This window comes from Epinephelus moara, chromosome 5 (genome assembly GCF_006386435.1).
Source record: "Epinephelus moara isolate mb chromosome 5, YSFRI_EMoa_1.0, whole genome shotgun sequence".
Classification (NCBI taxonomy): domain Eukaryota; kingdom Metazoa; phylum Chordata; class Actinopteri; order Perciformes; family Serranidae; genus Epinephelus; species Epinephelus moara.
Genome location: NC_065510.1, coordinates 907,290 through 923,282, shown reverse-complemented (window position 1 = coordinate 923,282; position 15,993 = coordinate 907,290). Strand labels below are relative to the sequence as shown.

The following is a 15,993-nucleotide window of genomic DNA, read 5'->3' as shown; positions in this document are numbered from 1 at the left end:
TAATGTGTCTCGATAAAGAACTTTGAGAATAATACGACACATCGCGGCAAAAATATCATATAAGAAATTAAATTCAAATTGAATTAGGTACAGCAAAGCATCCATAAACTCATTATACAGTAGCATGGAGTAGTTTAAATTTTCCATGTGAATATTACAGCAATTTTTCATCACGTTTAAGACTGTTTGTTGTGCGTAAGCATCACTGAAGACTCGGGGGAGGCGTGCGTAAAAGCATCTCCTGAGAAAGTGCTGATTCAAAACCTGCCATTTCCTTGAGGCTTTTAGTAGCCTACATTTTAGCACGAGTGGCCTCTATAAGACACCCCCCTTCCTCCACCTCCTCCTTCTCCTCCTCCTCCTCCTCCTCCTCTCAACCCTGGCAGTTTTGGTCTGGTGTCTTGGCCCTCCTGCATCATTCAGGGAATGGAACCACCAACCCTGGCACCACAGGCTCGACTCACTGGAAGCTTTCACTCCGGGTGGAGATGTGTCAATATTTCCTACACAGATGAGGTATCAGTGTTAAAAAAATCAATTGATCATCACATTAACACCCTCCCTCCTCCCCTTCCCCAATCGCCGCTTCATATGATCGATATCGTGTGATGCGCGCCGTGTTTACGTTCCCACGAGTGACCATGTGGTGTCTCCTCTTCGGGGACCAAAAAGGAAAAAAAACCTCCTGGCTTCCCCCTCGCCATATGGCCCCGGAGGGCCCATACCGTTACAGGTCCTTTAACATGCTTCCAGTTGAGTGTAGACGGAGCCCGGTGGACAGAGGCGCATAGAGACGTGCGCTTCAGGCCGGAGGAGGGAAGGAGGGAGGGAGGGAAGCAGGGAAATAAACGTCGTTTTCTGGATGTGGAGGGGGGGTGGTTAGTGGCAGATGGCTTGTAAGGGTCTGTCCGCGTCTGAAGGCGTGTCGTGGTCCTTCACTGAAGACCCCCTTCCTCCCTCCCTCCTGCATTCACAATCAATGGAAATTAAAGCGCAGAGAATGGATGAATAGTCAGACCCCGAGTCACCCTTTTTTGTTTGGCGCAGCTACTGGTGGGCAGGAGTTAAACTACAGCAGCCCCCTACAGTAGCACTTTAGTTAAACAGTCAGAGCTCAGCCAGCAGCATCTTGGCCAGGAGAAAATGGGGACAGAAAATATACTGTAGGGACAAATGTGTCCAGAGCGGGCAGTTTATATTGTAGTTTTACAGGTTCAGCTCCTGGTTGAGATCTCTCAGCTCTGGCTTTGTTTAGTTTCTTGTTCAGATTCAGATGTCTTTTTAGTCAAACTCTTTGTTTTTCTGTGGTCAAGTGCACAACAACTGCAATCTGTACTGATAGTGCATCAAAAGCTGTTTATGAGTCACATCAGACTGGCAAAGGACTGAGGTTCAGTTAATTCCAGGAAAACACTTCTTAATCTCAATTTAGTTTTAGTTTCCCTTGTTTTTACTCCAGTTTGCAAAGTTTTAAACCCAATTTTAGCCTCATAGTTAAAGTGGATTAACACCAACTCTATTGGAGGCTATGCAGCTCCTTGGGATTTTACTTTCTGATTATTAAAAGTGCAGTTTATTTTAAAGGTTCAGAGAAGCACCAAGCTGAGATTTAGATACTTTGTGGAAGTTGTAAAACAGTTTTAACTGCCTCCCTTAAAGACTAAAGAAGTCTCTTCTCCCTCTGAGAGAAAATTGACCTAATTGATTTTTTTGTCTCTATCTGAGGTTAATTGTGATGGTCACGGTTCAGCCGGCGTTTGGTTTGAAAAATAGCCCGGTGTGAAAGGAGAGATGGACAGGTTTATTAATGGAGGAGGACTTTGTTTGGTTGTTGCTGCCATTGATTAGAGGTAATAAGTAACTACGGAGGCATCAGCCATGTTTTGTGACATCAGAAGTGAAGGTTATTTGGAAGAGAAAGGGAAAGCATGTCACTTTTTGGGGGGGGGTGTTAAGGGGGGAGAGGGGTGGACCGCCTCCCCCTGACAGCCGCGGTGTGGAAGACGGATCACAGCAGCAGGTAACGGACACCGGAGAGAAAAGCAGCAGTCGTGACGTGCATATCTGAACACAGTGACGCAATGTACGTGCACGGTTTGGTTGCCCCGCGCGTGCAGCTTGCTTATAGGCCCCATTATACAGCAGAAAAATCACACTTCTAATGAACGATCTAATTAAGAAACAACCCCCACCTCCTGCTCCTTATTCACACGCGCGTGCGCATGCATGTGCGCACACCACCTTCACACAGAGACAAATAAGACTTAAATAGTGTTGTTTCCCACGTGCTACACCAGATTTAAAGAGGAGAAGAAGAAAAGGCAAATATATGTGATATTTGTCCGGTTATGTTTGTTTGATGTGAAGTGAAAAGTGTGTGTGTGTGTGGAGGGAAGGGGAGAGTGTATTGTGTATGGGACGTGTGGGCGCGCGCTCAGCCAAGGGAGGCGCGCGCACGCTGTTATTGAGGGGAGAGCAGGTGCTGGCCGAATTACCATACAGCTGAGGGGGGAGAGAGGGAGAAAGAGCAAACTTATTCCTTCACCACACACACAATAACAAAAGTTCCCCCTCATGTTGGCCACGCGAGCGACTCCGGTGCGCGCGCGTCCGCTTTGCACGCACGTACACACATGCGTTTTTTTCTTCTTTTTAATCTTAGCCCGGAGAATGAGAAGAAGGGGAGAGCAAAATGGAAAAGCAGGAGTCCAGCCCCTCAAGTCGTTTACCTCACCACACAGCTCTGCCAAGGAATGTTTTCTTTAGTCTTTTGAGTCGATTCAAAGCATCAAATTCTTCCCACAACCAGAAATACCAAAATTTAGAGGGTGTGTATGCAGGGAAGGAAAGAGGGAGGAAGAGAGGAAGGAGGAGGAGGAGGGGTGTAAACAATTAACTGAGTCAGGGTTTGACCAAGAAACATTTTTTCCTCCTTTTTGAGAACTTTTGAATCAACTTCAAGCAGTTTTTTGGGGGGTTTGTTTTTGGCACTTTACCCAAAACGTCTCAAGACGCCTAAAAACAAAGAGGTTTGTCCAGTGAGGCAACAGCTGGAGGGACCAGTGCAACCACATGTCAATAACATCCTGTCAGAAGGAAACCTGGCGTGTGTAGGTTGTTCCAAACTCTTTACATTTTGGTTTAGCACTACTTCTTGAATCTACAGATGTTCCTGATTTGACTGGAACATTATTTTTGATTTAGAAGAAACTGCGATCTACAAACAACCACAAAAGTAAACAAAAGGTCAGTTTATCTCCTCCTAATCTTGTAAAAAAAAAAAAATGGGGTCAGTTTCTCTGAGGATGCCTCTGAATTAATTAGCAATTTATGCACGATTTTGTTAACATTAAAAAGGTATAGTCTGATTATTTTATCCATGTTCTTCAACAGGTTATCTGACAGTCTTTTCCTCCGCCTTTAGGACTCACTTCATTTTTTAATGTTTCACTTCTTATTTGGTCGAAATACTTTCACATGTCTCCATTTTGAGCTCAGATATTAACGCTGCATGTGCTGCACTGCTGCAGGGGTAATAAGGAGGCTGTTGGGGTACTTGCATGGGATCCCATTGTGGAGAGCCGGGCCAGATTGGGAGGTGAAGTCGGGGAGGAGGAGGAGGGGGCCCATTTGCATGTTATTACCATAGCATGTGTCAGGCCGTATATAACAGGCTGCAGGCGGCCTTGGCTAGAGACAGACGCACAGTTCAGAGTGAGGAAAGACATTGGGAGGAAGAAGGAAGCATGTTGGACCAGTGACAAATCTGTCCTTGGGTTAGACCAAGACCTTCACACAAAAAGCTACTTCCTAAAATTTGTCACTTTCTCAACAAAACAAAAAAACAAACAAGGAACCCATCTTTTTTTTCTCTCTTTACGCACTGGATTAACGCTTTATAACGGAACTGGAGGACTTCTCTGTTTTTAAAATTCCACTACGCGCACTCGCACAAGTTCACACATCTTGTTTTGTGATTTTATTTTTCATTTTTAAGGTTTGGGATTTATCCTTTTTTGTTCCTCGGGACATGAATGAGAGCGGCGTGGCTGACAGCGGCAGCAGTTGATGAGAAAACCCCGTGAGGCGACAGAAACGTGCTCAATGCATCTTCCTCAGAGGGATTGAACAGGAGGAGGCACCCTGAGGACAAGCCGAGCCCCGAGACTTTTTTTTTTATTTATTTATTATTTATTATGTATTTATTTAATATGGGGCGCGTCATCCTGCTGACTCTTGCCGTCATGTCCATGTTGCTGTGCCAGGTAAGATACAGAATCTCTATTTTTTCCTAACAATGAACCATCACCACCACCACCACCCCCCCTCCCACCACAACACACACTCATACAAGCAGTACTGTGTGTGTACAGCTAATGATAATAAGCTGCTTTCCTCCGCAGGGGTTTTGTTCGGGAGTTTTTGAGCTGAAGTTGCAGGAGTTCCTAAACAAGAAGGGAGTACAGGGCAACAAAAACTGCTGTAAGGGAGGTCTGACTTCGTCTTTCCAGCAGCAGTGCGAATGTAAAACCTTCTTCAGGATCTGTCTCAAGCACTACCAGCCCAACGCCTCCCCGGAGCCTCCGTGCACCTACGGCGGCGCTGTGACGCCCGTGCTCGGTTCCAACTCGTTCCAGGTCCCCGATGTCATCCCGGAGAGTTCATTCACAAACCCCATCAGGATTAACTTCGGTTTCACGTGGCCGGTAAGTACAGCCATTCATGTCCGTTTCAGTACAGTAGAAGCGAAGGCAGCGAAATCGCGCCATTTTTGGGTAAATCCGTGCGTAAAAACGCGCTGCGGCACGATTTCTGACCACAACGTCAGGGCCGAGAGCGCACAAAGTTTACAGGTATTTAGTTTCACCATATCAGGTTAGCAGTTTGCATTCAGCACAGTGAGTGTATGGCACAATCGCCTCGGGCCTTTGCTTGATGTTATCGCCACATCTCCGCTGGCCACCTGTCTCATGAAGCCATTTGTCTTCCCAGGGGACCTTCTCGCTGATCATTGAGGCATTACACACCGACTCCAAAGACGACCTCTCCACAGGTAGGAAATAAACACCCTTCCCTTTCTTAATTTTGATCACATTCACGCACTTTCTCAACCATTAACCCTTCACCGTCTGCCTCCACATGTGCACTGCAGAGAATCCAGACCGCGTTATCAGCACCATGACCACCCAGAGGCATCTGACGGTGGGAGAGGAGTGGTCCCAGGACCTGCACACCGTCGGCTGGACGGAGCTGAAGTACTCGTACCGCTTCGTGTGCGATGAGCACTACTACGGGGACGGCTGCTCGGTGTTCTGCCGGCCGAGAGACGACGCCTTCGGCCACTTCACCTGTGGAGAGCGCGGGGAGATTGTGTGCGACGCCGGGTGGAAGGGACAGTACTGCACTGAACGTGAGTAACAAAACTTTCTTTTGGTAATAGGAGCATCTGCAGACTCGTGTGTGTGAGGTGCTGGAAACTTTGAAATACTCTTAAAATATATTTTTGGACACAATAATTTAGGAAATAAAATTGGAGATAAAACATCACAAAGTTGCTTTAAACTTAATATCAAGAGATTATAAAATGAGGTTTTATTTGTTGTAAGTATAGAAAATGTATAAATAGTTAATTTCTACATTGGGTCTGTAATCAGATCCTCCGAGTGCCGTTAGAAGGCAACTTGTGCGTAAACACCACACGCACCCCCTCCTCCTCCCTCACACGCACACACACACACGACCACTTGATTTATTCTAAGGAAAGTTTTTGGGAATAATCTCACGCGTGCCATAAATTTACATGCTACCTTCCGATTCGTTACTCTCGGAGTGGGCCGGGCGCTGATTGGCCGAGGCGGGGGAGGTATTGTTTGAAGTGGGCAGCTGCCGGCAGAGAGGAGACAATGGAGCAGCTGTCGCGCACTGGCAACACACTCGCCAGCTGTCCACTCTTATCTGCCCCAATCCGAGACATTAAGGGGAGTGTGTGTGTGTGTGTGTGCGCACAGAATGAATAAAAGAGTTTTGACCCGCAGCGAAGAAGAAAAAAAAAGAGGGTGGTGGGGTGGGTTGAGGGGGTTTGTGTGTGAGTGTGTGTACACTCTCTGTGGCACACACACATTCACACACTCCCTCCTTTGTCTCAGCACTATGTTAAGCAGAAAATTCTTCCACGGTGATAAGGAGAGTTTAAGGTAATGGCTGATGGGTTTAGGAGCCCCATCCTTTCCTCCATTTTAATGACTTTGTTGAGATTTAGGTGATAAAGTTTTCTATCTTCAGGAGCAAACAATGAACCTGTATCTGAGTTGTTTTTGCCTCAGTGTGTCTAAGAAGTTTCTTTCTCTCCCTGTACAGCAATCTGCCTGCCAGGCTGTGATGAAGAGCACGGCTTCTGCGAGAAACCCGGAGAGTGCAAGTAAGTTTTTCTCCACCGGTTCACTGGGGCATTAATTAATTAGTGGGACACATGAGGTAATGTGAGTGGACTGACCGGTGTTCCCTCCTAATTGGACAACAACAGGTGCAGAGTGGGATTCAAAGGCCGCTACTGCGATGAGTGCATTCGTTATCCAGGCTGCCTCCACGGGACCTGCCAGCAGCCCTGGCAGTGCAACTGTCAGGAGGGCTGGGGGGGACTCTTCTGCAACCAAGGTGAGGAGAGAGTGTGGTGAGAGTTAATGAGTGATGAGGGAAGACAGGGAGGAAAGGAACCAGAGAGCACTGATAGGGTGGTTTGCTGGTTGGTAGACGTCTATGTGTTGGGGTACAAAAACTGAAAAGTTGGGTTTTAAAATGGATTTCTAGACATTTAGGTGACATAAAACTCTTTGTTCTGAAGCATTACTTCAATGAGAAGCAGGCCCTGACTACATTTGGAAGAATATTCATCAAAATGCTGTTTAAACTGAAGTTACACATCCAAAAAAGTCACTTGTAACCACAATTTCTCCTGGATGCTTCAATGTCGGCAAATTGCCAAATCAGTGTTTCTGGGTTTACCTCAACTGTAAACCCCCATGCTTACTGGGAAGAGAGAGAGATAGGGAATAGAAAGTGGAAAAAGTGATCTTGAGGTCAAGCTTTGCAAATTCAGCACACAATCTTTGCCGTATTCCATCTCTCTGTTCCTTAATCACTGAAAGCTGTTTGGTGAAGTTTAAAAGTCTGAGTTGGGAGAGAAGCAAAATAAGACGTCACGATAGCAACAAAACAGACATCAACACTGCGGTAAAGAAACAACAACACAGCAGCAGTTGTTCCGGGATGAACAGCGAGAACAGGAGGCCGGGCGCAGGAAACAAAAAACCACTGGAAAAAGAGAAAGAGTCGAGTGTGCTGGAGGACAAAAAGACATTCTGTCGCTGCTGCTGTTGTCCTGCCATGTGTTGTGCTGTGGCTAATCCACATGTGCTGCTGTGTCTTTCCAGATCTCAACTACTGCACTCACCACAAGCCCTGCATGAATGGAGCCACTTGTAGCAACACTGGTCAGGGCAGCTACACCTGTTCCTGCAAGCCTGGCTTCACTGGGGCCAGCTGTGAGATCCAGGTCAACGAATGCGCTGGAAACCCCTGTCGCAACGGAGGAAGCTGCACTGTGAGTGCTGTTTGGTCTTCTTGAATTAACTTGGAATGAGAATGGGGACATCCTGTGAAGTGTGTGGCTGAATGCCACCTGGCATCTTTATCACATGCCTCTATCTCTTCTCTTCCGTCTGCTTTTACACACCCTTGACTTTAAACCAGAGAGGATGTAAACGCTGTAAAACAATCAAACAGATGCAGCATATTGAGATTCAGAAGGGTTCAGTTTGTAGCAGCTGCAGTTGCAAGACAGATCTGGATGTCAAGCCTGTTCTATTTTTTCCCCGCAGGATTTGGAAAACACATATACCTGCACTTGCCCTCACGGTTTCTATGGCAACAACTGCGAGCTGAGTGCCATGACGTGTGCTGATGGGCCGTGCTCCAACGGTGGCCGCTGTGCTGACAACCCTGACGGAGGCTACTTCTGCCAGTGCCCCACGGGATACGCAGGGTTCAATTGCGAGAAGAAGATTGACCACTGCACCTCCAGCCCCTGCTCCAACGGTAAGAGTGATGGGTCCAGTCAGCTGTAAGCCTGTAGTATCTGTCTTTTCTCCTGGAGATGTGTAGATTGAGCTCAGTGTGTCTTGAATGCCAAACACCACCTAGGGTTTGTCCGTCCAATGCTCGGATCAAACATTCACACCACTCCTTATCTCTGCTCTCAGGCGCACACTGTGTGGATCTCGTCAACTCGTACCTGTGTCAGTGTCCAGATGGATTCACTGGCATGAACTGTGACCACACTGGGGACGAGTGTTCGATGTACCCGTGCCAAAACGGCGGGACGTGCCAGGAAGGTCCTGATGGTTACACCTGCACCTGCCCACCGGGATACACCGGCCGCAACTGCAGCTCACCCATCAGCCGTTGTGAACACAACCCTTGCCACAACGGCGCCACCTGCCACGAGAGAAACAGCCGCTACGTCTGCGCATGTGTTCCTGGCTACGGTGGCAGAAACTGCCAGTTCTTGCTCCCAGAGCATGCTGCCATCCGCGGGTCAGAGGTGCCCTGGATGGCAGTGGGGTCCGGCGTGGCCCTAGTGCTGCTGCTGCTGGCAGGATGCGCTGTACTTGTTGGATTTTTCCGATCAAAAGTCCAGCGTGGCGGTCAAGTAGAGACCGTTGGTGAGGGAGAGACAATAAATAATCTGACTAACAACTGTCACCGCAGTGACAGAGACCTGGCGGTCAGCGTGATGCCGACACCAGGCGTCAAAAATATCAACAAGAAGATGGACTTCTGCAGCAGTGATCCTGATGAAGGATCTTCACCAGGGAGGAGCAGCTACAAGAGCCGCCATCCGCCCGCAGACTACAACCTCGTACACGAGGTCAACTACGAGCAGGCGGCTAAAGAGGCCATGCTGGAGGCGGCCTGCGAAGAAAAGTGCCAATCCCTGGACTCATTTGAGTTTGAGGAGAAACGCAGCAAACGTTTAAAATGGTAAATATCTGACACTGATAGGTTGAATCTCTTAAACAAAATATAGCATCGAGGCTGTCAGGATGAAAAAACTAACAACATTTTTCTTTCTACCCCAAAGCGATGCATCAGAAAAGAAAGCCCCAGAAATGTCTGCATGTGCGGACACCAAGTACAAATCTGTGTTTGTGATGTCAGAGGAAAAGGACGAATGTATAATTGCAACTGAGGTGAGTTTTGTATGTTGTTACTTTTCAGTGTAAAAAGACTTCTGTGATCATCTGGCCAACAAACACTAATGTTGTTCGTCTCTTGGTGTCTCTACAGGTGTAACGAGCCACCAATGGGCTGCCCGTTGCTCATTTGCTCTATGGGAGAGTTTTTATACTCCTTCAGATGCTGCTCTAACCCTAGGGGGAGGTGTCCCGCCTTGAGACTGCTGCTGATACTGAGACGTTTAACTGATATTCAGAGTGAGCTGGTTCTCTACTGGAAAATAAGCGCAGGCAGCGGCGGCCTGTGGGATAAGAACTGGCGGGGTAAAAATAAAAAGTTTACGGTTGAAAGTAAACTGCCACTTAGCTTTCTGTTCTGCCTTTTATTGGGGAGTGGGGGTAAAAAGAAAAAAGAAATATAAACGGACACTGTCTCGTGGCGACAACGTGCGATGCTACGATTTTTGTTTTTGCAACATTTGCACCCAGGCCTTTTCTCTAACCCACACGCCGTTGCTGAGCGCAGGAACTGCATCAAACGGTGGATGTTTGGCCATACTGGCCTGTTCTTCATGAGGCTGTTCACATGGGCTGTGCACCCATCACTACACCTGTGAAGACTGTATGTATACTTGATCACTGTGTTAACTGAAGTGCGTTTTCTTCCCCAAGCCCTCCAAACCATTTATGACATAGTATTGTTCATTTCTTTTGCTTCTTTTTGGGACATGAAAACTTTGTCTTAATTGAAAAAAAAACTGTTGCTTTTTGATACAGATTGTCCTTTTGTAAAATAAAGAAAGAAAAAAAACAAGAAAAAAGTTATGATTTAAAATTATGATTTAATTTAAGTTAATTTAATGATTTTGTGTTATTTTTATTTTGTATTGTATATTTGTGATGTTTGTTATGATTATTTAAGTTGGCTTTTTTTAATGATGATATTTGCAAAGGCACTTCAGGTCAATGGGACTTTTTTTAAGAAAATGTTATTTAAGAGGGATTGTACTGTACAAATTGTTATGTTACTGTCTCCTTTACCGTTTTTGAATGAAGGAATTAGCCAAGACTATTTTTCCAAATAAATATTGCTAAACGTGAAATTTTAATTGCGTCCCACTTTTGTTTTGTCCATCTGCAAGCACTCTGAAAAACACTTCTTTAGGGGTCTGTGAGCAAAGTTAATCAGTAACATCTGTTGTCTTCCCCTGGCGACCCCATAGTGGGCTTTTCTATGCCGACACTGTTGGCTACTGCCAGAAGTTGAAAGTGTCTCCCTGGAGACGGGAGAGGGGGCCTATTCATAAAAAACAATGTCCCTACGCTAGATTTACCACTCCTATTTCTCCTCCTAAAGAACAAGTCAGGTAATTCATGGCTCTAAAATTCAGATCAATGTAGAGTAACGCCTACTGGACATCCAACACTTTGGGTTTTGGTTTTCCACCCTTCCTGTTTCCAGCAAAAAATAACTTTAGCTGCTTCCCCCCCCTTTTATCTGAAGCTTTTTCTTTCTCACTGCAGTAAAGTTTTGTCACATCTAAACACAGCCATCATTTAAGAGTGAAACTTTAAATTCACCAGCCTACATTTGGATTTTTTCACAATCACCTCTTTAAATTCCCCTCAGTTTTCTTTCTTAATTGCCCCACAAAGACGCTGATTGTATTTAGACACAAATAACTGTAAATCATCAGCCCGGTAGAGTTGGCCTCTGAAGGGGTTTATAACCCCGCGGCATTATGGGAACAGACTTCAGCAGACAATGATGGAATTGACAATGGGGCACACAAAAGGCCACCCTTGGGAGAGCCTGCGTGTCCCTCGGCATGCTGGGAGAAAGAGAGTAACAGGAACAGATGTTGTTGAGTAACAGATGCCTTCTGGCCAGAGTTCAGCCACGACCAGCCAGACCTTCAAAGGCCCGAGCTGCAGGGTAACAAAAAAAAAAAAAAAGATTATCTACGGACTTCAAGAAAAGACAGCTTTTACACTGTCTTCATGATAAATTTGTTGGGATTTTGAGGAATGGCAGAGATAAGAGAACACCTAAGAGGACTTTTGTGTCGAGTGATGAATACAAACAAAGAAACTACAGTATGGCTGCAGGAGCACTCAGAGCATTCACGCAGCAATCTGAGGAATAAAAGGAAACTTATTTTTCACATTTGAAAGAAAACACAATGAGAATTTCGCACTTTTTAAGGGTCGAAACACTGTGGTGGAAAATTCACATAATGGGAGTGAAGTGAAGATGTTAATGTTTCATTAAAAAACAACAGCCAGAGCTGCATCGTTCAGATCTGTTTCATACAGCGGCCACAACAAGGTACTGACAAAGGCTGCAAGTAACAATTATTTTCTCAGTTAGTCAGCAAGAAAATAGTGAAAAGTTTCCATCCTAATTAAATAGTTAATTTGCTTTTTTCCGACCACCATTCCCAAGATATTTAGTTTACGATCAAATAAGACCAAAAAAAACAAAACAGCATTTTAAACATTTTTGCTTAAGGGGACACCTTGGATTTTTAAAAAACAAATCTTATCTATAATCAGTATATCACATACAGTACAGTCAGTCAGCACATCCCCAGTTTGGAGAAGCAGGCTGGAGTCTGACACAGAAGCAAAGCAATGTACTGTTGGTAGGGGGCAACAACAAAATGTATCTTAGCCACTGAAAAAAGTCCCACCAAAAAAAAGTTTCAGTTCCCCTTTTATGCTCTCATCAAACCCACCAGACTCCATTGAGAAAAACTGTAATTTTAGCTTGTTGAATACAGGACCTGCTGGTCTACGGCTGCTTTCATCAGTTAATTAGTTTGAGTTATTGTGTGACCTTGGTGAATCTAAACTAATTCTTTTAAACGCCAAAGTCACACCATCATGCAAACAAACGAACTCATTAAGGCTGCAGTAGACCAGCAGCTCCTGTGTTCAGCAGTGTTAAATCTTTGTTTTTCTCAGGAGTCTAGCTTTGAAGAGAGTAATATAACAGCTTCATTTTCCTGTTGGAAATCACTGTCTGACAGAAATGTAAAGCAGTGACAATACTCTCAATATAGCATACACTTTAACTGTTTTTTAGGTGCCTAAAATACATGTTGGTGCTGACCCCTCCATGGCAGCACATTGCCTAGCTTCCATGTCGGACTCCAGCCTGCTTCTCCAAACTGGGTGTGTGTCAACTGACATGTAGAGTTCGTAATATACAGTCTATGGATAGTAGCCTCATACAGCCCCACTGCAAAAAATCTGAACTATCTCTTTAAAAATACACAAAAGATTTTTGTGTTCAAACCTTATTAAAAAAAAAAGAGATAATAACCCACCAAAATATTGTAAAATATCTGCGGGTCTTAATGAGTAATTCATAAAAATATGAGAATAAGCTTTTAACAAAAACTGTGACATCAGAGGGTTTTAAGAAACTTCTAATATGCTTCTGTACATTTATCACCACCTGTGAACCAAGTCTGGTATTTTAAGTACAGTTTTTAGGTACTTGTACTTTACTTGGGTACTTTTTATGCTACTTCTACTTTACCTTTTTTCTGAGGCAAATTTTGTACTTTTTACTTCAAGGCAATTATCTGACATCTACAGTCACTAGTTAGTTTAATGTTTTACTTACAAAACAGGAGCAGTTTTTAAAACAGTGTCACCGATTAATCCACCTAACTGCATATATAGTTAATAATTAATTGTGGCATCTGCTTACACACAATGCATGAGTGATAATAATTTCACAGACAGGGCCATTCTTCTGCATAATGACTACTTGTCAGTACATTTTACTGTTCATGCATCAAAAGCTAATTTTCAATACAGACCTCTACTTGTAATGATGTGTCTTTACAATGTGGTATAGAAACTTTTACTTAAATACTCCTTTATTAGCACAAAATAAATAACATTTTGACTTAAATCTGACAAAACCTGATCAAATAATGAATAAAAAAGACGAAGAACCTGATTAAACTTTAGGTGCAAGCTTGCAGGATGTGATAGCTGATCATTTAAGGTAAAGTATTGACCTGAAGTTTGATATCAGGATGGCTACAGGTATCGGACACTTAAATATAACGCTTTTTAGGACTATTTCAAGATAATTTTCAACCAACTTTAAAACAGATGTTTGAACAAATCTTCTTTTTCTTATTGATACATACAGGTCAGTATAACAGTGAGTTGTATGTATGTGATCCCGTGCAAAGGGAAGGTTTTAAGTGGGAATATGGTTATTACAGTGAGTTAGGTCAGTGTACAATTTGCCAACAGGTGAGTGCAAGTATAGTAAAAAGACAGTATTATGTTCAGTAGTAGGTTTAAAGATTTGTAACATCAGAAATGTGGACTTCCACACAGAGGAGCTCGACTCATTTTGACAAAAATAAATGTTGGATAAACGAAATAAAGTAAAATGTTTGAGGCAATTAAGACCTCATAGATTCTAATTTAGGGCTATTTAATGATTTTTAAGGCCTAATTTTTATAACATTGACTTTAAGACATTTTAAGGACCTGCAGACAACCTGGATATTCAGACCTAGTGACAGGAGCGCACACACACACACACACACACACACACACACACACACACACACACACACACACACACACTTTATATTTGACTGAATGAATAAAAATCACCTCAATGACGAGCAGCTGGCCTGGAGCCATAGAAGACTTTTTATTTGGAGAAAGAAATCCTTGAAATCACTCATTTTTAAAATTCAATTAATTTATTGAGTACGACATCTAAGTTCTCAGAAAAAGTTAAAATCATGCCTTTAGTCTTTTTATACATAAAAGATGTGGTTTTACGATGACAAGTGATTTCTTTTTTATAAAATGACTGTTTCTTCTTCTGACATATTTAATCTCTGTTAAAGAAATATTAATGTAGAAAAACAATTATCAACTTCCCTCCCGATAAAACAAAAAAACAGAGAACAAAAAAAAAAAGAAAAAAAAAAAAAGGCATAACACAGTACGTTACAATGCGCTGACATGGCTTCAAAGCACACATATTACAGTACTGTACAAGGGTCCGCCTCAGACAATATGCACCAAAACCACTTCCACTGCTGAGGATAGATCAAACCTCTGAAACAGCTCAACACTGCTTATTTACCAAACCCAGACCACAGCATGGTGTTGGCAACTGGCAAATGAGGTAAATATTTCCAAAAGAAAAAAGCACCAAAGGTTTGGCGTTAAATTTAATAGATAGCTTATGACCAACAGTGAGTTGGAGGAGTTTCAGTCCAGCTTCTCTTAAACTCTTTTTTAAAACCTATTTTCATCCACAACACTGGCGAAACAAACTACTGAGTCTGCAAATTATTTTGCAATGTTCAGAGGCCAATGAACACACGCTGGCAGGCCCGCTCCGTGTAAATAAGCAGTTTTTCCACATTTAAATGGGACATTTAATGTCAATATTTATAGTGAAGTCCAGACACAAAGGATCTGAATCTACGTCTTTGCTGGACTCACTCTCTTAAATGGAAAAAAAAAAAAAGTCTTGATTTAGCTGATATTTTAGTCAAATTATCTCATCCCTCGCAAAGTTCACAAGCTCAAAAATGTCTCACTTGTTAGGGAGGTTCACTTATGAAATCATGTCAATTAAAAGGCTCTTACAAAGCTTAAGTAAACTACTGAATATCATATAATGCTTCGACTTACAAACATTAAGGAAAATGAGCATAAAGCAGGGACACATTTTAAGATCACCTTTTAGGTGTAAAAAAAAAAAGGGAAACAAAAAGAATCTTAGGCCAAATACTTTAGGGGACAACAACATCTAGGTCTAAGTCATATGATGTGCAAACTTAATTGTGCATAGAGATCAAATTGTAATAAATATTAATGTGATAATTAACATTATCACGAGTTTGACTTTGTCAAAACTTGTAGGGGTGATTGTACATTTTCATGATTAATTTAGTTTTACTAAAACGTTAAAAAGTTTTTTTTATAGTGCTGCGAGAAAAGCTTTTAAAGTTGTTTTTTTTAAGCAACAAACACTTCCCATTTATTATTAACCAGAGCCCCAAAAGACAAACACAACCAAACACTCAATAAAAATCCTGATAAAAATCATTGATTTGTCATAGTTATTATTCAACGTTTAACTTCCTCTGAATGGCTCTTTCACTTTAAAAGTTTTTTTTTTTGTTTTTTTTGTTTTTGCTTTTTTTAAATGTTCTGCCTTATTTCTGCATCAAAGAATCACATGAGCAACAAATAACAAACTGAGCGTCATAGCGATGTACAGGAATTTTACATTGAAGTACTTTCGTAAGTTTCCAAAACGTAAACGGATCTATGGTAGCTTTAGTTTTCACTGTTTCTTCGTCTGATGTAGCTTAATAGATGTGAAGCATAATGCCTGTCTTTGGACCACCGAGGTAATTGTAGGTGTGTGTGTGTGAGTGTAAAACATGCTGAAATGTTTCCCAAACATTTCAAATGAGAAAATAGTGTCCCTCCGAGCCGCCGGGGGCTCATCCTGGTTCGAGGTATATGATCCTGGGGCCGACCAGTGGCGCCTGTGGAAAATGTTACAAAGCTGTCTGATGGATGATGGTGAATTTCATTCACACTGCTGTGCATCACGCCTCCTCCTCCGCCTCCTCCTCCTCCTCCTCCTCCTCCTCCTCCTCCTCCTCCCTCCCTCCCCTCCCTGCTGCAGTCTCACTCTGCTCGGACTACTTTCCTTCTTTATCGAATCATTCATCAACAACCCTCT

General features: G+C 43.2%; 1 protein-coding gene across 1 annotated transcript; it reads left to right on the top strand.

The window, feature by feature from the left end:
• Positions 1-3,678: 3,678 nt before the first annotated feature.
• Positions 3,679-10,336, top strand: dla (deltaA). Its single transcript, XM_050045106.1, has 11 exons — positions 3,679-4,265; positions 4,404-4,706; positions 4,993-5,053; positions 5,153-5,410; positions 6,358-6,418; positions 6,524-6,654; positions 7,431-7,600; positions 7,878-8,094; positions 8,259-9,039; positions 9,140-9,248; positions 9,346-10,336. Exons 1-11 carry the CDS (start codon positions 4,197-4,199, stop codon positions 9,349-9,351), a joined length of 2,166 nt encoding a protein of 721 aa, XP_049901063.1. The 5' UTR covers positions 3,679-4,196; the 3' UTR covers positions 9,352-10,336.
• The last annotated feature ends 5,657 nt before the right edge of the window (positions 10,337-15,993 follow it).